Source organism: Brienomyrus brachyistius, chromosome 21 (genome assembly GCF_023856365.1).
Source record: "Brienomyrus brachyistius isolate T26 chromosome 21, BBRACH_0.4, whole genome shotgun sequence".
NCBI lineage: Eukaryota > Metazoa > Chordata > Actinopteri > Osteoglossiformes > Mormyridae > Brienomyrus > Brienomyrus brachyistius.
In genome coordinates, this window is record NC_064553.1 from 3,102,659 (window position 1) to 3,126,587 (window position 23,929).

General features: G+C 48.4%; 1 protein-coding gene across 12 annotated transcripts in view; it reads right to left on the reverse strand.

The window, feature by feature from the left end:
• The window catches only part of LOC125716751 (kinesin-like protein KIF1A), a 48,723-nt gene extending 25,573 nt beyond the window's left edge, over nt 1–23,150 (reverse strand). For 2 of the 12 annotated variants that reach the window (XM_048989408.1, XM_048989407.1), the window contains exons 1-17: nt 22,855–23,150; nt 20,317–20,485; nt 11,591–11,664; nt 11,172–11,351; nt 10,568–10,636; nt 10,287–10,465; nt 9,673–9,784; nt 7,799–7,876; nt 7,619–7,684; nt 7,199–7,216; nt 5,662–5,740; nt 5,456–5,534; nt 5,065–5,207; nt 4,527–4,565; nt 1,226–1,428; nt 710–789; nt 518–593 (exon numbers count right to left, since the gene is read on the reverse strand). In XM_048989408.1, the coding sequence (XP_048845365.1) occupies nt 518–593; nt 710–789; nt 1,226–1,428; nt 4,527–4,565; nt 5,065–5,207; nt 5,456–5,534; nt 5,662–5,740; nt 7,199–7,216; nt 7,619–7,684; nt 7,799–7,876; nt 9,673–9,784; nt 10,287–10,465; nt 10,568–10,636; nt 11,172–11,351; nt 11,591–11,664; nt 20,317–20,422 (1,581 nt within the window). In that variant the 5' untranslated portion in view covers nt 20,423–20,485; nt 22,855–23,150. The remainder of the gene's footprint in view (nt 1–517; nt 594–709; nt 790–1,225; nt 1,429–4,526; nt 4,566–5,064; nt 5,208–5,455; nt 5,535–5,661; nt 5,741–7,198; nt 7,217–7,618; nt 7,685–7,798; nt 7,877–9,672; nt 9,785–10,286; nt 10,466–10,567; nt 10,637–11,171; nt 11,352–11,590; nt 11,665–20,316; nt 20,486–22,854) is intronic. The other 10 variants (XM_048989418.1, XM_048989409.1, XM_048989419.1 and 7 more) reach the window with 8 other exon arrangements.
• Nucleotides 23,151–23,929: the final 779 nt, after the last annotated feature.

Genomic DNA, 23,929 nt, shown 5'->3' on the forward strand with positions numbered 1-23,929 from the left:
CCTAAATCCATCCACATTACATGCTTACCCAGTGTGTTAATGACTCTAAATGGAGCAAAGAACCAAGAATGAAGATATTTTGGAGATACCGAAGTGCTCCGATGTCTCAAACACAGTACGGAAAGCGTGCAGTACATCCGTCAAGAGAAACGGATCTTGAAATTCACGGCAAATCTGAGAGACATGCGTAGGGCATTGTAGTAAAGTGAGAATCTCACTACAATGATAGTGAAAGGTGCCACGGCACTGCCCACGAGGGCACACCCCACTGCGACACACCTCGTTGGGGGAAAAGAGCCCGACCGTGTCAATGAAGACCGGCTGGGGTTTGCGTGCCGGCGGCGGCGACTTCAAAACAAAGCAACGTGATCAGCGCTTCTGCGGCCGCGGCGGAACGTCCCCGACATCGTGTACCGGCGCTTCACATCCACGAGCGTGAATTTCCACTCCGCAGACACCTTATGTGTCAATATAAGGCCCCCTTCTTGGGGGAGGGAGGACCAGTGGCATCTCGTACCTTTTTAGGTGAAAAGACTCCCAGGGTACCTCCGTCTTCTCTCATGGCCACGCCCATCTCAGCCAGCAGCGCCTCCCTACAGCCGAACAGGTACACTTGTAGTGGCCATCAAGCTCCTGCGGGGGTCTGTAGCTAATCCCCGAGGGGACTTTAATGACCCCAGCTGCCCTCGGCTGGTCATGCCGGCCTCACCTCTCCATCCTGATGGCCTCGGTACGACGTAGCTTCTCCTCCCAGGTTTCATTGAGCTCTGCAATGATTTTTTCGGTTTCCTGTTGAAGAAATTTAGGTCAGACCATTACGGAAAACCAAGAATCTAAGAGGAGAAATAGAACAGTTGTGTGTTTTATGAGGTCTTATTTTTTTATATACAATCAGAAAGAGGAACGTGATGTTTATGTCGCCACTGTAAACAGTTACAGGATGTGAGAAGAACATGACATGTAGCCCAGAATCAAACAATTGGGTCTTCAGAGGCATCAAAGATGCCAAACCTCATCTTTCAGTCATTAAATGAAAGTTTATCTGCATATTCCTGAGAAGGATCCATTTAAAACCAGCAGACAGCAGAACTTCACTACACAATTCCATATTATTCCTTAACCTGAAACTCTAATTCCAGAGTGTTAATGACCAGCCAAATAGAGAGATGGTCATTCAGGATGAATGGTGGGTGTGAGTCTGAGGACTCAGGCCTCCAGCACCAACCTTGAGACGCTCGATGGCTTCCTCACTGCCTGGAGCAAACATGATGCGGTCGTGCAGGTTGCTGATGGATCCGGCTCGGCTGGACAGGGCGGAGAGTGAGGGGGAGGGGCTCATCCCCGTCATGGCATTGGTCACTGTGGAGAGATCACCCCTTTGATTGACAGCCCGGAGACTACTGTTTTGGTTCTTGTAACCGATCAAGTCTGTCAGAGGGACCATGGGGTGGGATGGGGTGGGGTGGGGTGGGGGGGGTAAGGGCGTGAGGTGGGAAGAACAAGGAGAGAGAGATGGAAAGAAGCAGAGAGCAAAGGACAAAGAGAGAAAGGGAGGAGCAGAAGAGAAGAATAGATAAAAATAAATCCCAGCACACGTATAATACAGACACAGACGTAAAGAGCCAAAGCTTTGGGTGCCGATCTGCATGGAAAGAGGCAGCAGAAGCAGACAGAAGCTTCAAAGCAAAGGGGACATTTTTCATGGTAATTAGTTAGAATTTAAAAAGGGCACATTAGAGACGCTCCCTCGCATTGCTGAGCCAAAGAAGGTGCCGGCAAACAGCTGCTCTGGTGCTATGGCTGAAATGCCTACATTCACTCCAGGTTTTATCGAGTCACGGGCAAAATGACCATATCGGCCGTAACATCTGCATTATCTCTATGAGATCAGCAGCAAGCCGTCAAGGGGGGGGCGATGCGGGTTTCCCGCAAGCCCCCGGCCCTTAGCAGAGACACTCCCCGCTGAGTCTCAGGGGACCTGCATCCCGCGCTACCCAAACGGAGAGCTGAGGGATGGAGGAGCGCTAGCTGTTACCCATGGCCCATGTGGGCGGGTCTGTCTACGTCACTGTTCCTCAACTGGCAAGTCGCGATCCAAAACTGCATGGTGGGACCATTTTCGCTGGGTCAAGGAGAATGTCATTTAAAAATTTCATTTGTTATTACCATTTTCTAACAGTGCCTGGAGGCATTGAGCTACTGCTGTTTGATTTACTCTTTACTATTACTGCACTATTTGTTTGTGAAATAAATTTAGTCAAAAAATTTGGGTCATGACTTAATGACCAAAGAGCCACAGCAATCCTGAAGCTGAACCAGTTGAAAAGCACAGAGAAACGCCATATATCTCGCTGAACAACCCAGCTTGGCTCAACAGACAGGCGTGCAAAACTGCAGGCAGACGCAGCGCTGGCTCTGACCGAGCAACAGCTCCTGGCCTCAACATTCAGCTGCGTCTCCAGGCTCCAGGTTCCTGAGTGCCCTCAGCCACTAATACAGGGATCATGTTGCAGCTAAATGGGCCGGATGTGGGGGTCTTTACAGCGTAACTCTAACAAACCCCATTACCATGCCGCGCACGTCCGTGGTGCTGAATGGAAACGCAGGACCCTCGAGTAGCACCATGTACACTATCCCTGCCGTTCATTCTCAAAAGGATTCATCAAATCAATATATCACACCCCCCCCCACACCCCACTACACTAGGCTATCTGCAAACACAACAGCCAAACTCTGTGTTCTCCAATTTTATGCCTCGACAGCAATGTAATGTCCGCAGTACCAAACTTGACACACATCTCAGCTCATTCGCTCCACATCCCAGAAAAGGAGAATGCTGCTATGGCAACCAGTAGCCGTGGTGACGCTCCCAGGCACTGCGCCAAAACATATGTCACGCTGCCGCGATTTCTGGGACCTTAAATGGCCAGCGTTTCCCCGATTGAACTCATCGGGCACGACGCGATGACACCTGATTGAGTCTCTTTCAGGATGTCTGTGTAACATCACAGAAACGGTATTTTAGCTCTCTGGCATTTATTAAGTCCGTTCTTGTTCATAAACAACAAACAGAAGCTATTACTCATGCCACAAATTCAGCTGAAATGACTTCTCCTCTGTTCCACCTGGTGGCTGCGTATGAGGTTTTAAGAGTTACCAGCCGGAGGCACTACAGCTGACTAGGAAAGGAGCTTTTTAATTGGCACCTTCTGTCCCAATCTGGTCCTTGGGGACCTGCGGACAGTTCACATTTTTGCTCCACCCAGCTGCCTGCCAGACAGTCCACATTTTTGCTCCTCCAAGCTCACTGCCCGACAGTCCACATTTTTGCTCCTCCCAGCTCCCTATCAGACAGTCCACATTTTTGCTCCTCCCAGCTCCCTGCCAGACAGTCCAAATTTTTGCTCCTCCCAGCTGCCTGCAAAACAGTCCACATTCTTGCTCCCTCCCAGCTCCCTATCAGACAGTCCACCTTTTTACTGGGAGCTGGGAGGGAACAAAAACATGAACTGCCTGCGGGTCCCTGAGGACCGGATTGGGAAACACTGATCTATGGAAATCGGGCCTCGCCGCCTCATCGGACAGCTTTTGCGTTGGGTTAAGCAGGGCAGCCCAGCCCAAGCAGACACCTGGAGGCTGGGTCAAATGGAAGCCCATTGGGGGGGGCGGGGGGGGGGGGCACAGCCTCACTGTCATCTGAACGAACAAATGTGGCACGCAGAAGCACGGATCAGTTACAGGTATCAATGTATTTTTTATCGAGGGCCTTTTATAAACAGGTCACCACATCCTTAGCAATTTACCAGGTAATATGATAGTAGTTTGCAGCTTCATATTAAATAAAATATTAATTTTATTTGATTAGAAGCTGGTTTTTGGCTTGATTTTGAAATGGTCAGTTCTGGATTTATACCCTGGGCAATGAAGTCTACTGATAATGAATGAAAACACTTGGTAGCTGTAACTGAACGCGGCTCTTTGTTTCGTTCCGGTCTTTAAAACAAACCACGCAGCTCTCTGAAGCTCTGCTGTGCTAGTGCCACATTCACAGCAAGCCGCACCAGCAGCTTAGCGGACAGCAGCCCCTTGCAGCACCAGAGTGGGCCTGGGGCTCGGCCCCCAAGAGTGGGCCCCTGGGGCTCGGCCCCCGAGAGCGGGCCCCAGGGAGGCCTGGACCCTGGCCACGATGTGATGCTTGCCCCTGCTGCCACCTCCAGGCTCGCCTGCTAATCTTAGCTTACCCATAAGTCCTTGCTTAGTGCTGTACAGCCTTGTTGGGTAGGGAAGGGTATCCTACTAAAGTATCATATCATCTTGTACATTTTCGTGGTGATTGTAATCGGCTCACACTATGGTTCTGCAGTTTCGTTTAACCCTAACAAACGATGACCATGTTCTCGCACACAGGGAGAGAACCAGACTGGGAGCACGTGGACGGCAGTGACTATTCTAGGACAGTCTTTGTTCTCTGGTGCTGCACAAAACGCAAATGAGCAGCGAAGCAGGGGAGAGCTAAAGATACACACGTTTCAGACCAGGGACCTCGGTGTCTGTGCCCCGATATGCTGAGAGAAAGAGACAGGGGACACCGTCAGACACAGACACAGACACAGACACGCACCCAGCACCATCCACAGTGATGAGGACACAGGCCACACCCACTAAGCCACACCCACTAAAGAGAGGGCGGGTGCTTATGAATCCCAGTGTGACCTTTGCCAGTTTCTTTACGCCTTCTCACATGGCTGAGTGCCCGCACGGGCGGGTGCAGTGTTTCTGGTGGCCCACTCAGAAATTTACTACGAGGCCTCCTGCACCCTCACCCAGTGCAGTGACTGCTTGCGGCCAGTAGGGGTGCCCACGTCTCAAGAGCGCCATGTATATGTTTGGTTATGTGGTAGCAAACACTACTGTTGTGTGCTCAATTGTGCAACGGAAGCGAATGCTCAGTCCAATGCACATTCCAAGTTGTGTGAGTGAGTGTGCAGTCTGGTAGCCTCATTCTCAACACCCATGCCCCGCCCCCCAACCCCACCCCCTCCAGCTCCCAGCAAATGAGCTCACTTTCAATGATGTCCCCAAGGCCTTGAGAATACAGCAGCTCCTTCAGCCTGGACACCTCCTCTTTGAGCTCGCGCACCAGCCGGTTGTTGGGGTCCTCATTGATGACGGCATTGCAGCGGATCTGCTTGGCCCGGTCAGCGTACCTGAAGGGGGGGAGATGAACCTACTCAGAGGCATGAGGCAGCTGCCAGTCCGCACACCCGAGCGGCATCAGCCATTTGTGTTGCTGGCATGAGATAGCATTTTGTGCACTGCACCAATACTGCACCGGATAAATTAGGTCAGGGGCTATTTTCAGCAGGTGGCTGACTGCCTTTACCCACTACGCCCACAAGGGGGAGACAGCAGCATTATGCCAGTATCTGCCGCCACTCTTAGGTGTCCCTCCTACCTCAGCGTGCTGAGAGTCTCGTCATAGTTGATGTCCGCGGGACTAAGGGCGGCCACCATTGCAGTTCGAGAGTTTCCCCCTGGGGGAGAGCAGCAGTGGAGGGGGGTGATGTTAACAGTGGAGGACCTCCTGGAGCATATTAAAGGTACACACCATAATTTGAGAATCACAGACCCATCGTAGGCACGGCGTTCCGAGGTCCGTACCTAAGTTCTCCCTGAGCAGCCAGGTCAGCACCGAGTCTCTGTACGGAATAAAACTCTCCACCTTCTTCTTCTTCTTGTTCTGAATATAAAATACATTCCTTTGCTTAAAAAGACTTTTAAAAAATCACATATTGTGGACTGAGCACAAGAGTCAAGATTTTATTTGTCATATTTTGGCATAGTAACCCTGGTACAATTTGCAGTGAAATGTAAATCTGGCTTCTCTTGCTTAAATTTGATTAAATGAGGGAGGAGGCTAAAAACAAAGACTAAATAGAAGATAATGTACAAACAGCAGAGTGCAACAGAGTGCAAACAGCATTACATACAGTGTGCATGGTAAGCAGCTTGCAAACGGCATTATATACAGTGTGCATGGTAAGCAGCTTGCAAACGGCATTATATACAGTGTGTATGGTAAGCAGTTTGCAAACGGCATTATATACAGTGTGTATGGTAAGCAGTTTGCAAACGGCATTATATACAGTGCGCATGGTAAGCAGTGTGCAAACGGCATTATATACAGTGCGCATGGTAAGCAGACTGCAAACGGCATTATATACAGTGTGTATGGTAAGCAGCTTGCAAACGGCATTATATACAGTGTGCATGGTAAGCAGACTGCAAACGGCATTATATACAGTGTGCATGGTAAGCAGAGTGCAAACAGCATTATATACAGTGTGCATGGTAAGCAGTGTGCAAACGGCATTATATACAGTGCGCATGGTAAGCAGACTGCAAACGGCATTATATACAGTGTGTATGGTAAGCAGTGTGCAAACTGAAATACGTAGTGTGCATGGTAAGCAGTGTGCAAACGGCATTATATACAGTGTGCATGGTAAGCAGACTGCAAACGGCATTATATACAGTGTGCATGGTAAGCAGAGTGCAAACAGCATTACATACACTGTGTATGGTAAGCAGTGTGCAAATGGCATTATATACAGTGTGCATGGTAAGCAGTGTGCAAACGGCATTATATACAGTGTGCATGGTAAGCAGACTGCAAACGGCATTATATACAGTGTGCATGGTAAGCAGTGTGCAAACAGCATTATATACAGTGTGCATGGTAAGCAGACTGCAAACGGCATTATATACAGTGTGCATGGTAAGCAGACTGCATACGGCATTACATACAGTGTGCATGGTAAGCAGTGTGCAAACGGCATTATATACAGTGTGTATGGTAAACAGTTTGCAAACGGCATTATATACAGTGTGTATGGTAAGCAGTGTGCAAACGGCATTATATACAGTGTGTATGGTAAGCAGTTTGCAAACGGCATTATATACAGTGTGTATGGTAAACAGTTTGCAAATGGCATTATATACAGTGTGTATGGTAAGCAGTGTGCAAACGGCATTATATACAGTGTGCATGGTAAGCAGTGTGCAAACGGCATTATATACAGTGTGCATGGTAAGCAGACTGCAAACGGCATTATATACAGTGTGCATGGTAAGCAGACTGCAAACGGCATTATATACAGTGTGTATGGCAAGCATGGTATAAACGGCAGCATCCTACCTTGTTTGGTCCTGAATCCTGAAAGGAAATAGGACAAAAGAGCTTTTGTACAGTTATCTGTTTTTTAATTGTGTTAGAAATAACAACCACAATGTATATATAGCTAAATATGCATGATAACATCAGCACTCTAAGATCATCTTACAAAAGTTGTTTGCCAAAGAATACTGAGAAGATGTGTGTTACAGTGAAAACATTTATCCTCGGGAAAAAACAGCGATTCCACAAAACAGAATCTATCGTCTTGAGTCAGACACCAAAGGTCTTTCAGTGGCATCCCAGAATCCGTTTCTGCCAGACTGCTGATGCCTTACACAGAGCTCAGTGACTGACAGACGGACCTGTACCTGACAGACGGATCTATACAGAGCACAGCACATGGATCACAGACTAATTCTGTGAGTGGAGGTGGAAGCTCACCACTTCAGCCAGTGCAGAGATAACTTTTCCCAAGGTAGTCAAGGATTTATTGATATTTGCTCCTTCCTGAAAAAGAGAACCGGAAGGGATGACACATATCAGTGTACATGCGTTCAGTTACCTGTGGTACCTGAACATCTGTATGGAGGTGCCCTTGACAGCAGGAGGAAATGAGCTCACCTTCAGCCGGGTCCCTTTGGCCCCTGTGGAGTCAGCTCTCTCACTCCCAGCCAGGTCCACCAAGCTGATTTTGCTGACCTGTAAGAGACAGTGATGATGCTCTTCACAGCGGTGTCAGGACAGGGCAGGCTGACACACATACACACACACACACACACACGCATGCACATGTCGGGTAAGCATATCTTTATGGGGACCGCTCATTCATTTCTATGGGAAAAAATGCTAACGCTAACTATGACAACCTTAACCCCTACCCAGCCCTAAGCAAAACCATAAGTAACGAAGTGAAATACATTTTTAGCTTTTTCATTGTACTCTCAGATTTTTATTAAATTGAGTTCTCCCTTATGGGGACCAGGTAAAAAAAAAAAAAAAACAGGCATTCATCACATTGTGGGGACATTGTGTCCCCATAAGGTAAGGTATACCCGCTCACACACACACACACACACACACACCTGCATTTCTATTCTTTCATATTTCATTGGCTGTCACTTAAAAGCAATCATCCCTCACCCCCCAAAAATCTCAAAAAATGAAAAATGATAAATAGTTCTGACACACTTAGATTCTCAGTAAAAGTAAATGGCTCAGGAACCCTATTTATTTAACACTTTATTTAAAGCAGTCGTCACAGTGCATTATGAAAACCTTCAAAATGCATTATAATGCATTCACAAAGTACAGTGGTACCTCAGAACTCAAACTTAATCCGTTCAGAACTTGGATTCGAATTATAAAAAGTTCCGATCGAAGTTTCCCCATGAGAAATAATTGAAAACCAATTAATTGGTTCCCAGCCCCCAAAAATTACACCTAAATATGTTTTTTTAGCACAAACATTTTAAACACGAAATCAACAGCATAAACCAAGAAGTGCATTTTTTTAATGGCTTCAAAGCGATAAAGAATGTACCCCAACCCTAACCCCAGTCCTGATTTGGGGATGGTCCGCTCAGCCCGTGTGCCACGCCCCCTCGTTAACCACGTGTGGAATCCCATGTGATCAGCTGTTTCTGGTTGTTGTCATTAGTCCTCTGTATTTAGCCCGCATTCAGTTTGTTTCCCCAGTCCGGTCATTGTAACGTCATTGTGTTGTTCTGCCTGTTCTCAGTTAAACCCCGTGTTTCCCGATCGCTTGAGTTCTGTCCCTGCTTCCCTGGTCCCGGCTCGGCAAATCGTGACAACCCCAAGCCATGCCCCAACACTGCGCCAACACTAGACTATGCGCCATGCGGTCCATTGTTTATTTTTAGTATTACTCTGTATTTGTTAATTTGTTCATAAATCGCAAACTGTTAGGTTGAAACATTTGCACAACTATTGCGTAACTTTTTGGTGAGCAGTGGCTACCAAAATGATATAAAGTGCAGTGTGTTACCTGATATTTTCAATAAAAAAGCCCTATCACCAACAAACGACGCTGTCACAGCGAACGCCAGGCTGAGACTGAAGCGTTACCCTTCGTTTCCGCTGAGAGATGTACCGCGTGACTCATTTTCCCGCGCATGCAAGTTATCTTAGGTCGGCGTTCACGGTTCGACTTCAGAGATTCAGATCGAGTTCTAGGTGGTTTTTTTTTTCTCAAACTGGTTGGTTTGACTTAAGAAATTCGAGTGCTAGTGAGTTCGAGAACTGAGGTACCACTGCGTTATAAACAAAACACATTATAGGCAGGGCCACCCTAACCCTAACCCTAACCAAAACTTGGTTAATCTAGTTCCTATTTGTCATCTCCCTTCCCATTCTGACAGGCTGATCTGATGGGAGCCCCCTGGTGGCCAATGGGCCCTAAGCAGCCGTTGGACCAGCCCCAGATACAGGCACGCTGGGGATGCCTTTCCGAAGCTCCGCGTCCGAGACGACCCTACCTTCTCACTGGTATTATCGGTCTCGGCATCATGTCTTCGCTGGGTGAAGATGATATTGAAGACCGCGTGGGAGCGACTGCTAGTCTCGTTCATGTTGGTGGCAGCCACCGTTCTGAGGGGAAAGAGGACTTCTGGGTCAGCATGTCCCCCTGTGGGCCCTTCGAAACACGTCCGATTTACTCTGGATAAGCATCTGCCTGAACACGAACCAGCCTTCCAACCACCGAATCAGTGTGGCATTAGCTATTAGCCCAGTAGGTTCCCATCGTATGTGATCTACTGTAACGTCCTTCACAGCTGAGCAGATGTTCTTTTCAAAGGGGAAAAAGAACACATGGAAATGATTCTGCCACGTGGGGGTTCCTCCATCAGCCCTGATTAGCCTCAGCTCAGTCCTTGAATTATTGTAACAACAATGAGAGAGTCCTAACTAGGGTGAGTATACAGGATAGTCTCTATACAATCTACCCATTAGGTGACATGGGCAGCAAGTCCAGTGTTAGACATCATCACTACACCTGGCTTATTCATGGACCAGGTTGTCTATACAGGCTATTACAGGCCCAATGGGTAGAGTCATGCTGCCAGATGTTAGCAAAACATTAGCCTGCTACCTGGCTTTGTTGCCGGAGTCCATCAGATCCTGGATGTCATTGTAAGAGGTGACAGCCAGCTTGGATAGGTCCTCCACATAGGGCCCCATCAGAGGGTGCTCCCGCACACGCAGGTTCCCCTTGTTCTTGGGGTTAAGCAGGTCCCGCACACGTTCGCAGTAGATCTCCATGTAGCTGACCTGGCGAAGAACAGAGGGCATCGCATTTTCCTGCCTGACAGTGCAGAGTCATGACATCACTTCCTGTGACAGCCTCAAGCGGGGTAAATGCTTTCTGCTCACCTCTACGGAGTAGGACATATTGTTGTCGTTATTGCTGTCATTGATCTTGGTAAAGAGGTCTTCACACAACTGGGCAAAGAGCAATGGAGATGGGTTAAATTGCACGTTTCCAGGATCCTGCAAAAAACTTTCTAGGCTTCCTAGGTGTATAAGCATCATGATCATCTATACCATGATGTACATTAATGTTTTTACACAAACCAGATGCAATAGTTGGTGTCAGGCTGGGTGGAACATGTACTGAGTGACTATACACATCACTTCATCCATCTATCCATCTATCTATCCATCTATCTATCTAATCTGCAACACATCTATCTATCTATCTATCTATCTATCTATCTATCTAATCTGCAGAGGTGGCAATTTCAGGTCCAGAAAGTAAAAATCCAGACCATGATTTACTTTCAACCAACCAGTCCTCTGTGACTGTGACTCTTTATGCTCAACTGGCTGGTTGAAAGTAAATCATGGTCTGGATTTTTACTTTCTGGACCTGAAATTTCCACCTCTGCTATTCTGCCACACATCCATCCATCCATCCATCCATCAAATCCCTCCCCCTGGATGTCTGCAGCCCAACATCTTCCCAGCGACTCCATACCAGCGGTATGATTCCCTGCTGTGCAGGCTCCTGCTTGCCCATCATGGTGTAGGACTTGCCGGCTCCCGTCTGGCCGTATGCGAAGATGCAGACGTTGTAGCCCTCAAATGCGTGAAGCAGCATCTCCTCACCGATGTCCCGGTACACCTGCTGCTGAGACGCATAGTTGATGTCTTCTGGCTGCAGGACGACAGGAGCGACATTGGATATGCAGTATCACACAAAATGTTTCTCATTATGTATCTCTTTATCTATCTGTACCCATGTTTCAGTGATCATTACTTTCTGTTTAATTGGTCGCCTTATTGTGCTTTTCTGTCTTCCAGGAACCCCAATGGGACAAAAGGACTCAGTTAAAACAGACATCAGATGGGTAACTGGACTACAGGCATGGAAAGATGCAGCTTGAGCCAACTCACCGAGGTATGAGACCAGTAGGAAAAATCAAAGTTGAAGCTCTTGTTTTCCTTGGGCTGCTTGGGGTTGATGATGGCTATAAGACAGGGAGGGGAGTTAGGAAGATGTTAAAGGCTGTGGGCCACAAGCAACAGAGCAGCTCAACAGAGACCTGTGCTAAGAGACCAGCGAGCCGGATCCATCTATGGGACACAAAATCCATCATCAACTGCCTTCACAACCAAGGCCAACATAAGTATTGCCATATATTCACAAATGGCCACATTAGGCATGACACCAGGCTGAAAATAATATATGAAAATCAATCAGTCAATCAATCAATCAATCAATCAAACCTTGATGAGACACTGAATTGTCTATTCAGGACAGATTACTTTGACATACGGGGCACTGCATACCGAAGTATAAAACACAACAGATTCTACCCTTGTTTCCTATGCATTTTTCCTCATTCTTCCACGAGTCAGGGCACTGGCAGAGAAGCCTCCAGAACACGATTCCCGGCAGCAAAAAAAATCAATGGCGGTGTAAATGGCAAGGCCAATTACATTTAGAGACGCGTCTGCAGACCCGCAGGGGGACTGAGGACATCTCGTCTTTATTAATGTTCTCTTCCTGGGGCCCGGACCACCTTCACCACTTTAAAGAGCAGCCGGCGTGATTTGTGAGTTACCCTTTCACATCCATGGATCTGAAGACACGAGCGTCCAAGAGGAGCTCTTTGCAATGCTGACTACAGATTTAACAGACGTGAGTTACAGCCACCCTGGAAATCAGACGAAGGCCCATCTGAGACACCTCAAAGAAGTAACGCTAACGCTGGTTTCCAAAGGTTTTGACAGGTTCTGAGTCTACAGGGACACTGAAGAACAAGGTCCAGAGAGAAGGTACAAGCAGACCTCCGCGTGTCCTTTAAATGGCTCCAAGGTCACTGCTCAATGAAATGACTTTAGGGCGATTCTACAATAACCGCAAATCCAGTGAACACCTCACTTCGAGCACCTGCTGGTCTACCTTCTCAGAAACCCTCCGCCCGGAGAATTCATTTCAAATTACTTTGATTCAGCTTAATTTGCTGCCGAGTGTGAATGACACTGACGCGTCGGCGTTTGGGGGAACTGAAAGGCGTTGAGGGAAAGGAGGGAGGCCGCTTAGCAGAGTCTCTGCGCTTCCAGGGAGGGGAAAAATATGGGGGCTTTTATAAGAGCTCTACAAATAAATCACTGGGGAGGAAATTAAACCAAAGACAACAGAGGCAGCTTCAGTCTGGCTGGCAATAAATACCGAAGTTGAAATATCGACGTGTGGTGCTTCCTCCTTTAAACAGTAGGTATTAAGTTAAGGTTTTATTAAGTTGCCTATCAAGGCAAAGGCCCAAATATCCTTGAGGCCTGTACCTTAGTTTATGGCACCCCAGACCACAGCGTCTCTAACAGCAAAACAAGAGTTTAATGGCGCTATTAAAGGGCTCAGCTGTCCTTATTGCAGGGTGACGTGTTAACCCAGTGTGGCTACATGCTAAGCGTCAAGGTCCCTTCAGGGTGTTATAGGCCCTTCCCATACATGAGCCATTAGTTCGCCTTTGATCCTTTTGCTAAATCAAAGAGATAAACAGCAGCCGAATTTATCGTGAACGACACTCCTCTAATTTTGGGGTGGGAGGGTGTGCAGTCAGCGTGTGGGGAGGGCGTACGCACCCCTAATCTGTCATGGTATGAACCTGCTGCTCGACCTAGACCTGCCACATCAAGGAGCTGCTGCGGAAATGGACCAGAACCGTCTTTGCGCACTTCCTGTTTCTTAGACATCCATGCGCACGAACACACACACACACACAGACACCCACACATACAGGAAGGTACAAGCATACGGTAGGACAGGCTGAGGAGTCCTGGCAGACAGGCTATACTCAGGAAGCCTGATTCCCCCCCCCCCCCCCCCCCCCCGTCACAAGGAGAGGTGACACTTGCTTCCATGGACATCCTGAATAAATGATGAACACTTCCTGCGGGGAGCTTCTGCTGTGCCTCCACATTCTGCTGAACCAGGCCGGGACACCAGGGTTCGCAGTGTAACGAAACTTACAGTCACCTCTAAAACAAGCTGAGGCTACCGTACGAGCAGAGATACCGGATACAACACAGCACTTCCTGTCCTTATTCGCAGGCAAAATGCATTTTACCTGCCGTGAATATAGATAGATAGATCAGTGTTTCCCCCAGGTTTACAGCTTTGGGGGGGGGACACCGACAGGATTAATGCTATTCATGTGTTTCTTTTAATGACAGCAGTCAAAAAAAATGCAGATATTTTTGTCCACTTTTCAGGTGGTTGACGCGACATATTTTACGAGGCGCGCACTCTGTCCGCTGGGGGGAGTGTCGTGTAAATAAGATAAATAACATGAGGCTATTTAGTTTGTTTGATTAAAGGAGAATGTATAGACCTGTTCTATAGGAAAGGTAACCTTACATGAGTTCTGTTGTGACCTGGCGCTATATAGAAAATAAATAAAATTAACTTGGCCTTCAAGGGAGGTGCCGTTGGGGGGGTGGGGCACCACCCTAATATAATAGTAAGGGAAACACTGTAGGACAGACTCACTGTGAGCACGTCCCGTGGAATCTGCCAGTGGGGGCCGGAAGGCCTCATCCCCAGTGCCCTGCATCCTACAACCTCAAGGTGGCCCCGGACTCTCAAACGGCACAGTGTGCAGCAGACGCGTAAAAATACACTTTCTCAGTTCTGAGAGTTCGACCCCTTGCAATGATTCAGGACACATGATCTAGGTCTTGTGTAAGGAGCCTAGAGTCCAACATCACAGACGCAAATCGAGACCATCATGCGGCGTTCAGGGATGATGCCCGTCTAAACGTCCTGCCAGACACATTCACGTTCTCTACGTTTCCCAGGATCGATCAGGAGCATAAACAGCTCTTGGGTGGTTATGATTAAGTGAAGTGAGACAGTTTCCTTCAACGATCTTCATGGCTTCTTGTGTTAAACCACCGATACTGATCCATCGCTGGAAACCAACATCTTTCCGTAGAAGATGCCTGTCGTTCACTCTGGCATGAAGAATGGCTTCATTGATTTAGACAGTAGAGCAGCAATATAAGCGTTATCAAAGCTTTCTCTCAAAATCTACTTTTTATTATCGTCCATTTAAACTGGGAAAATATATCACTGCGAAACTGACTGAATGCAGTTGCGCCGTATTCTTATCTAAACTGAAATCTATAAATTCCACTGAATTCTCTTACAATTAGCCGTATCCATTTTTATCCATGACAGGAAAGCTTCAATGCAGAAAAACCGCGAAAATGGAAACCTTATCGCATCTCAGGCTCATTAAGGCGGAGCCAGTTGTGGACAGAAACCAATGATTTAATAAACATCGAAGAAATGTCATTTTCCCTAAAACATTCCCGGCGATTCCACTAAAATGGTTATTGTCCTGGTTCACCTACGGGTTAGTCCAGTTTCCGTGAAAGCAGAACAGACAGCGATCTCATCGCCAAATCATACACGCCAAGAACAGACAAACGTTTTCCGGACCAGTCAGATGGAATCGAACACCCCCATAGAGAGCAAACCTCCTAAGATATTATACAGAAAATATACAAAATGACAAATTTCACTGTCTATATCTGTCTATATACCTGTAATGAGCATGATAAAATACGGCCTATATATGCACAAAATTACACATAAAAATAATAATATTCTGCAGTAATGTACACATATTAGCAAAACATCATTCCTTCGAGCATAAGCTTCCATATAATTGTAATTCAATATTGTAACATAAACTGCCTTGTCATACAGGAGCACTGTTGCTAGGAGACCAGGTCTTCCTATTGGCTGTGGGAACTGTGTGTGTGTGTGTGTGTGTGTGTGTGTGTGTGTGTGTGCGCGTGTGTGTGTGTGTGTGTGGGTGGGGAGGGGGGGGGTACATCAGGCAGCCTGCAGGCCTGTTTCCAGGGAAATCTGGGGGCTTTTTTCGATGGGACAAGGCTGTGTTTTCGAAAGAGGACAACATGGTGCCCAAAGCAGACGCGGAATGCACCATGACACCCCCACAGGCCTCTCTGCAAGGCTGCCAACTGCTGTTACCCTGCCCTCTTCTTTATAGCGCCCCCTTCCTGCAAGCCCACCCACTCCCCCAATAAAAAAAGCACATTACAGCTCTGGAAAATACGTGAAAGGCCAGGATGGGATTTCAGGCCGGGCCTGGGTCTCCCTCGATTCTCGTCGCCATGGCCACCCAATCTCCAAACTGGCCAATAGCGGCACGGCTCCTAATGCCCCTTGGCAAAGCTAGCCACTAACGGGAGAGTCTCTGGCTGAAGAGGGCTTTGACGAGAAAAACCGGGAAGAGCGACGCTATCCAGCATCACACGCGAGGCAAACAAACACGCAGTCAGCGTAATGACTGAATAAATAACCTTTTTATGTGCCTATAGAGAGGCACGGTCCACAGTTAACAGAGAGGTCTTCCATGTCACCTGCCCCGGTCCTGCTTTAACCCTTACATGTCCTACCCTCGCTGACCCGTCCTATCCTGATTGACCCGTCCTACCCGCATTGCCGTGCCCCCGCCCCAGTGATGTCAGCGACACACGGATGACTTGCTCCAGTCAATAGGAATTTTCTGGTCCATCAGCAGCTCCGACAGCAAAGATGAAACCTCACCCCCCCCCCACCCCGAACCACTAACACAAAGGAGCGGAGGAGCGACGCAGTAGGACTGAACCATGATGGGGCCCAGATGGGGGGGGGGGAGACTGGACAGCACCATCCAGATATTATTCCCGCAACTTTCTGACACCTGCTTCTATCTGCTACGAGTAGACACTGTTACCATGGCGATGCAATTGCTCAAACGCATCACAATTCGCAATATCTGATCAATTTGTTAAATAATCTTCTCTCCATATTTCCCAAGTGCCAAAAAAACAGCAACAAAGCCCAGGGGAAAGAACCAACCCAAATATCCACTGGGTGGCGCTACTGAGTCTCGCGTGCTACTTCCTATCAGGCATTCGCATTCCAGTGGAGGTTTCGCCTCTGGCACGGGGCAAAATAAACCCCTTTCAGGGCTCCCTCGCCTCCTTCCTGCGAACAGCCCGAGCCTGAGGCCCGTCAGCCAATCAGACCAGCGGCCCGCTCCTACCCCGCGATCCGTAACCCTTTCTGTGCCAGAGCCCAGCACAAAGCCGCACCACAGAGACAATGACGGCCTTTTTTTTTTTTTTTTTTAAATGCCCCCAGCTCTGCCCCCACAGCCGAGGCCACAAACATCATGACATCATCCATTCCTGAAAGGCCTGCCTCCCACTGGCCTGCTGCTCCTGTAAGCAGGCAAACAATCGACCATCCACGGAGCCGGGGCAGCTACGACACCGCAAGGCCCTTAATTCTTAAAGGGGAAGTACCGGCGCATCACAGAAATGCGAAGACAATGCCTTCGCTGTGCATGACGTAGTATCATTTAACTTAGTAATAACTTTAAATATTAAACTATGCAGGTAAAAAAGAACTGACCCTCGCATTGATCAAAAAAGGGGATAAATACATATTTTCTGGAAAAACTCCTCCGGACTACGCTGTGCTCCTTTTGTTTGTTTTCAAGCTATAAAGTGTTACTTCGAAGAGGACAGCTTCTGCGTTTCAGGTGGCCTGATGCGGCCCATTATTACCAAGCACCCCCACATTGGGGGCTTTATATCTTGCCCCACTGTCAGTGGGGAATTTGCCTGCTCTTCCCTTGTTGGGCAGATAATCCAGTTTCCTCCTGTCGTCTAATGACAGCTAACTGACATCTCTAAATTCCCCTTGTCCGGGGTGTCCCTCCACCGCGGGTCCCCTCCCATGACCCCCTCCGTGACCCCCGTCCACCGTAAGCGCGCCGAAGATGGATGGGTGTTCCCCTTTCACACTCGGGCATCCTCAGCAGACATGGGTATTTTTGTACACATGCGTGACGCACACTGACACGTCAACAATGCGTGTGGCATTTCACAGAGGGAAAGAAATAAGTGCGGCTTGATCACGGCGCCAAGCGTGAATGAAGGAATCCGTGTCACTGCTCATCATTACTGCAGGAGGAGAAAGGAAAATGGCGGGAACCAATCGGACGTCGATCTCCGTCTAAGGTTACTGGTGCTCGAGGCCCCGGCCGCTTCACTCCGCCATCGCGAGCTCCTCCACGGTGATGGGCGGTTGGCACCCGCTGGCACGGCGGGCAGAGCAGCTCTTTGTGATTTCGGAAGACCTGGCAGCCAAGCTGGAAGCCGTGGAGACCAGCACCAAGGAAGAATGGGGGGTGGGTGCCGCACATTCTGTGAATAAGGTCTGAGGGTCACATGGACTGAATGAGCCTTTCATTTCTTATTCTCCATGGAGTGGGAGAGCGATGTGGAACCACAGCGGAATGGGTGAACACGGCCGCCGGCACAGAACCAGCAAAAGACTTTTCTTCAGAAATTATTTCTGATGTGCGTTTTGTCTTTTTTGATTTTTCGCAGGTATCCGCCAGCGGTTGACAAGTTATCAGTTAGCATTCATCACCACCGAGTCTCGTTAGCGCAGCCTCCTTAACATCAACTTCTCAGGCTTAAGTCAGGCACTCAAAACGGGCCGATTTACTCCGGAAAAAAAAACTAGAAAGAGCCGAATCGAAGGAGACATCGAGGACGTCGAACTGAAAAGCATCAACGGAAAGAGACGCGTTCCATTCGTAACATGAGCTTAACTATGCAAAACACCTCCCGGATAAAGGCCCCTGAAGGAATCCAAGTCGCTGGAAGCTGTCTGGGGGAGGGGGGGGCGCCTAAACTGGGCTCAACGGTAAATATTTCAAAGGCCTCATCCATTATTGACAGAATGGTTTTACGCGTGTGCGGCAGACCAGAAACCAAGTGCCCCCCTCCCCAGTGGCCTCTCCCATGAGGACCCCCACCCAAACCTGCGCTCATGTAAGCCGTCCTTCACGCTGCCTGAAGCAGGCAAGAGGCCTGTCACACTTTCTTCACTCTCCAACTGATAAAAGGCACCGCAGATCCATTTCTCCAGCTGATGGAACGTTATTTCATGCAGACTGAAATCTCCTCACAAGGACACACTGTATACAGGCAGTAAGTGGTCGGTAATTCAATAAAATGGTCGACCAATCAGAAAGACCTCAGCTCAGCAAAGAGCAGACACATTTCCCCCGGGGAAACTTCGGGAGCTTCCAGCAGGCACTGGATTTTCTGGGGAACTGGCGCTGGGGAGATGCTGAGGTGTGGCTGACACATGGGCCAAAGCCAGGGGGCGCGATCGCAGCTGCCGACGCAGCTCACGGCCCGAGCTGCGACTCCCGAGGACAGACGCCAGAGAGGTTCACACTGTCCTTATGGGGACTGCACAGCAGTGATGTCAGAGAGGTTCACACTGTCCTTATGGGGACTGCATAGCAGTGATGTCAGAGAGGTTCACACTGTCCTTATGGGGACTGCACAGCAGTGATGTCAGAGAGGTTCACACTGTCCTTATGGGGACTGCACAGCAGTGATGTCAGAGAGGTTCACACTGTCCTTATGGGGACTGCACAGCAGTGATGTCAGAGAGGTTCACACTGTCCTTATGGGGACTGCACTGCAGTGATGTCAGAGAGGTTAACACTGTCCTTATGGGGACTGCACAGCAGTGATGTCAGAGAGGTTCACACTGTCCTTATGGGGACTGCACAGCAGTGATGTCAGAGAGGTTCACACTGTCCTTATGGGGACTGCACTGCAGTGATGTCAGAGAGTTTCACACTGTCCTTATGGGGACTGCACTGCAGCGATGTCAGATAACGGTGATAAAGATTCATAGCTCAACTTGCACCTGTGTTTCCACAGTGGTAGCAAGACAAACACATCCAGATGCATGAGGTTCATTATTCAGTTCAGTACTGCAGGTGGGAATGTGTACAGCCTGCACTGTACACCCTGAACAGCGACCCCTCCCCCCCTGGATTTGGTGAAGGTCACAGAGCCACATGGTCGGCAGGTTTTGCAGAAAAAGTCCATGCTGCACCAATCCTTACTGTCTAGACCAGGGCTGCCCAGTCCTACACCTGACGCAGATAACCAGGCCCTTAACTTATATCTCAGTATGAGAACCAGCTTAACTTCAACAAAGCCGACTCTAATACTGAGGTGATACTGAAGGACCTGATTATCTGCATCAGGCGTGTTAAATTAGGGCTGCACCTATAAGCTCTGCAGGGTAGTAGCTCTCCAGGGGCAGGACTGGGCAGCCCTGGTCTAGACCATTTCAACTGGGAGGGCAGGACTGGGCAGCCCTGGTCTAGACCATTTCAACTGGGAGGGCAGGACTGGGCAGCCCTGGTCTAGACCATTTCAACTGGGAGGGCAGGACTGGGCAGCCCTGGTCTAGACCATTTCAACTGGGAGGGCAGGACTGGGCAGCCCTGGTCCAGAATCTCTGTTCCTGTGTATCCGATGTACAGAAACACAAGTTCTTCTCCTCACATACAGCTACCCGATGAACCTTCTTTTGTTTTCTGGAATCATATCGATAGTAATACCATTTACTTTTAATATACTGCTTGTTTTCATTAACCCAAAACACTTGCACCATTTCACCAAAACTCCATTCACTTTTATTTAAGCCACAGTCCGGTCGACTCCTAATTAGCTCCAGCAGAGGAGATGTGACCGAGGTTGGTACTCACTGGTGGTGTTCCCCGTCATCTGGATGATGCATTTGCTCTCGCGCCCGATCTCCCGCGAGTTGAAGGGGCGCACGCGCACCGCCACCTTGACCGAGGCGCCTGCCATGGTGCCCCCGCTTTGCAGTCCAGGGGGGGCTGCTGATTGGACGAGGGCCGACGCTGTCGCAACCTGGAAGAGGAAATGGCAAGCCTGGGTCACGGCAAGACGAAATGCAAAACTGAGCCCCCAAGGAACTGAGACACCAATGGCTCCACATTTTACTGGTCAAATGCCCCGCAATGGTACCTTCCAGAATAAAAGTTAACAACTGCGTCATATGCCTGGAAATTTCCATATTAAAAAAATGCGACCAACAGAAATCCTACTCCAAACAGTAATCTATCATGGGGATATTTATGCATTGAAAATAATTTTCAGAGGCATGACTTTATATTTTATTGAATTTCAGTATTATTCTATTTAAGTTAAGAAGTGATGTATTAGGGATATTATATGAGGTGGACAGTGCTCTGACCCCCCTTTGTTCAGAGCCACTTGCCGATGGCTGCAAGGGCACCAAACCCAGGATGGGCGAGTCCAGAGGTGAAATGCCCCCCACCCCCCCCAAGACGCCACACGGCGATGTCCAGACAAGCGGCAACAAAGGAAGTGCAGCCGTGCTTCTGATGGGATCTGATTAGCCACTCCCATCAGGACCACGGAAAAGGCACCGTATCAACACCCCCCCCCCCCACCCCCCGCTTCACCAATTACCAGCCAAAGTTTTTCTGCTGTCACCTCTGCAATAAAACCGTGTTACACCGGCTGATCTGCATAAATGACCCTTGTGAGCCACACAGCTGCCGAGACAGGCTGTATGGGGAGGAGAACATCTCCGCCATCTTCTTTCAGCCACCACATATATTAAACATCAACTCGGCTCACATGACACTTAGAACTCCGCTGTGATTCAGCATCTGTCACAGATCAACAGGGGGGAGCACTAGCCCTTAAGGACACGGAGCCCTTACGTGCCAATCCACCCGAAACCACTAAAATCATTAAAACCAGTAACTTCAAGGCCCGCTGCTGCGGCCATGACACTCCCTGCTTCCTTTGCCCTCCCTGGGCCAAACTACGACTGCCCCACTCAGGCGTGAATCATCAGCCACGACCACAGATGACGTACGTTTCTCGTATTAGAAATTAATATCAAAATGATGCATGTCTTAACATGCGTGCTTTAATACGGTATTGACCAGGATCATTTATTTTGTTTTCTTTTGTTCCCTTCAGACATTTGCCACATTATTATTATTATTATTATTATTATTATTATTATTATTATTATTATTATCTTTAAAAGGATTCCCCTAGCTCTGTTTCGCTCTGCTCCTACCTTAAAATCGGCCGCCTTGTCTATCCGGTAAAATGGGCGACCGTCGCCTTTTTTGTTTTTAATGGCAGCAGACCAGTGCATTCGTATCGGTAGCTGGGAGGGACACGGTCGGCCAAATTCTGACGCCGATATTTCGCAAGTCACTGCCGTTATTTCAGCGGCAGCCGCGCGGACCCGCCCGGGAACGCGCACCGTATAATAAATAATGCACCGGCGGCGGTCATGCGCCTCGCAGCACGACCGCTCTGCGTGGAGATCGCGTCTCAGGGCTGAAACCTTGGGAGGACAACTCAGCATTTTCTGCCGTGATGCCAAACACCATTAAACCTATGTTTTAGTACACGACGATGTACACGAAGCCTGGAAAGACAGCCACAAATCTGAGCGGAAAGCCCCAGAATATCTGTTTATACGCCATTAAAACCCCCGTATTAGTTCCGTCGTTCACCTGCGTGTTACCTGACGCCCGGATCCATGTTTCCTACCGTGGTCAGCGCTTTGAAATCATAATAAATCCTACCAATCTACCTCTCCTATGAATAGGTTCAAGTGCTAAAATAAATGTTTTTTTTTTCTTCAAAAAATGATCAGTTTGTGTTTAGCATTATTTTAAATAAGATGTGTGTGATTTCAGCGTCACTTATTTATCATTGATCCCCGGGGGAATCCAGCAAAAAATGTTACTGCTTAAATTTATGTACACAATGTGTTTCATCATTAACATAATCTGAAGGGTATTATCTCTGTTATATCTATATCATATTTTTATATATTTGTATTTTAGCTACAATGCGGATGTTCCGTTGTCCAATGAAAACCTTCAGATAAGTATATTTGATTTCCCTTTGACATTGTCCCTGAATGACAACGCATTTCTCCAAAACCTCCTCGGATGCCGAAACATTATTCCAGTCTTACAGGAACAAAATAATAATTAAATAATAATTTCAAATAAGCAAAAGCCTTGAGATTCTTGTTTGCCACCCACCAGACAAGCTCTAAGACGTCAACAGCCTCACCCGCACCCCCCCCCCTCACCCCCCACCCATCATAAAAAGAACCATCTTTCATCTTCAGCAATACATTTTCACAAAGCCTAGTCAATACAAAGAGCAATTTTCAATTTTCCAGGGGACGCGGAGCTTGGGGAGCATCTTACCTTTTCGGTGTCGCGTTTCCTCTGTCCCTGCTGCCTCAGCCTCCGTTCAGTCTCCCCTGTTCCTCACGCCCGAGCAGCGGGGGGACCGGCTTACGAGTCGCTGGGAGCGGGTGCGGCCGGATGCGCTGTGGGGCCTGGTACCGACTGCCGTGTCCGAAAGGGGGAGGGGGTCGGGGAGCGGGGGCGACAGGGACCAGCCGCTGCGCTCAGTGATCCACAAGGCAAAATGGCTCTGTTGACCAGCCGAGGCTGAGATGCTAAGCAGCGAGGAGCTATGACATCACCAGCGAGGCAGACAGCAGCATCAATGCAGCACAGGGAGAGGAAGAGAGGGAGAGAAGGAGAGCGAGCGAGCGAGAGAGAGAGAGAGAGAGAAAGGAAAAGGGGAGGGCTGTGTATTTGTGGGGGGAGGTGGAGATGAGGAAGGGGCTAGCATCCCAGGGAGAGCTCCCCCCCCCCCCCCCCCTCAGAAAAAAACAGCCACTCGGTGTTAAGGTCCAAGAAATACTCCGCCTTAGCTTCATGCTACCTGCGAGAATTAGCTTATACATGACAATTCTTAGTCGTGCTTAATTTGGTGAATGGAGCATTTGTAGGTCATGCTGAAACATCCCTCTGTTAAACTGTGGGAAACAATGCAAGTTATTGTTCAGTTAAGCCGAGATGGTCGATTTACTGTCTGGTATTATCATGTATAATAACACTACACAGCACATGGGAGGGAGGGCATTTAGAATGAGCTAATTCTATAACTGCTTATTAAGTCCAAATCATTTGTAAACCATGATCCATAGGGTTGTATGAACTGGCTTCTTGTACTTTTCTCTGTTCCCAGATCAGCATGTCACCATATTCTGGGTGTAAATGTGCACGAAGTAGGATGGATATGCAGAAGCTGGTGTGGCTTTCAAGCCTATAGCTTTTCAATGATTCCTCAATGGACTATTATAACTGTATGGGCCGAGTATGTCAAGCTGCATCATGGTGGAATATGTGATGGACAAATTGGACCAACTACCCATAATGCAAGTGGTATTGTGTCAGCATCTTTAATGTTCACTACTCTGGCGCAAAC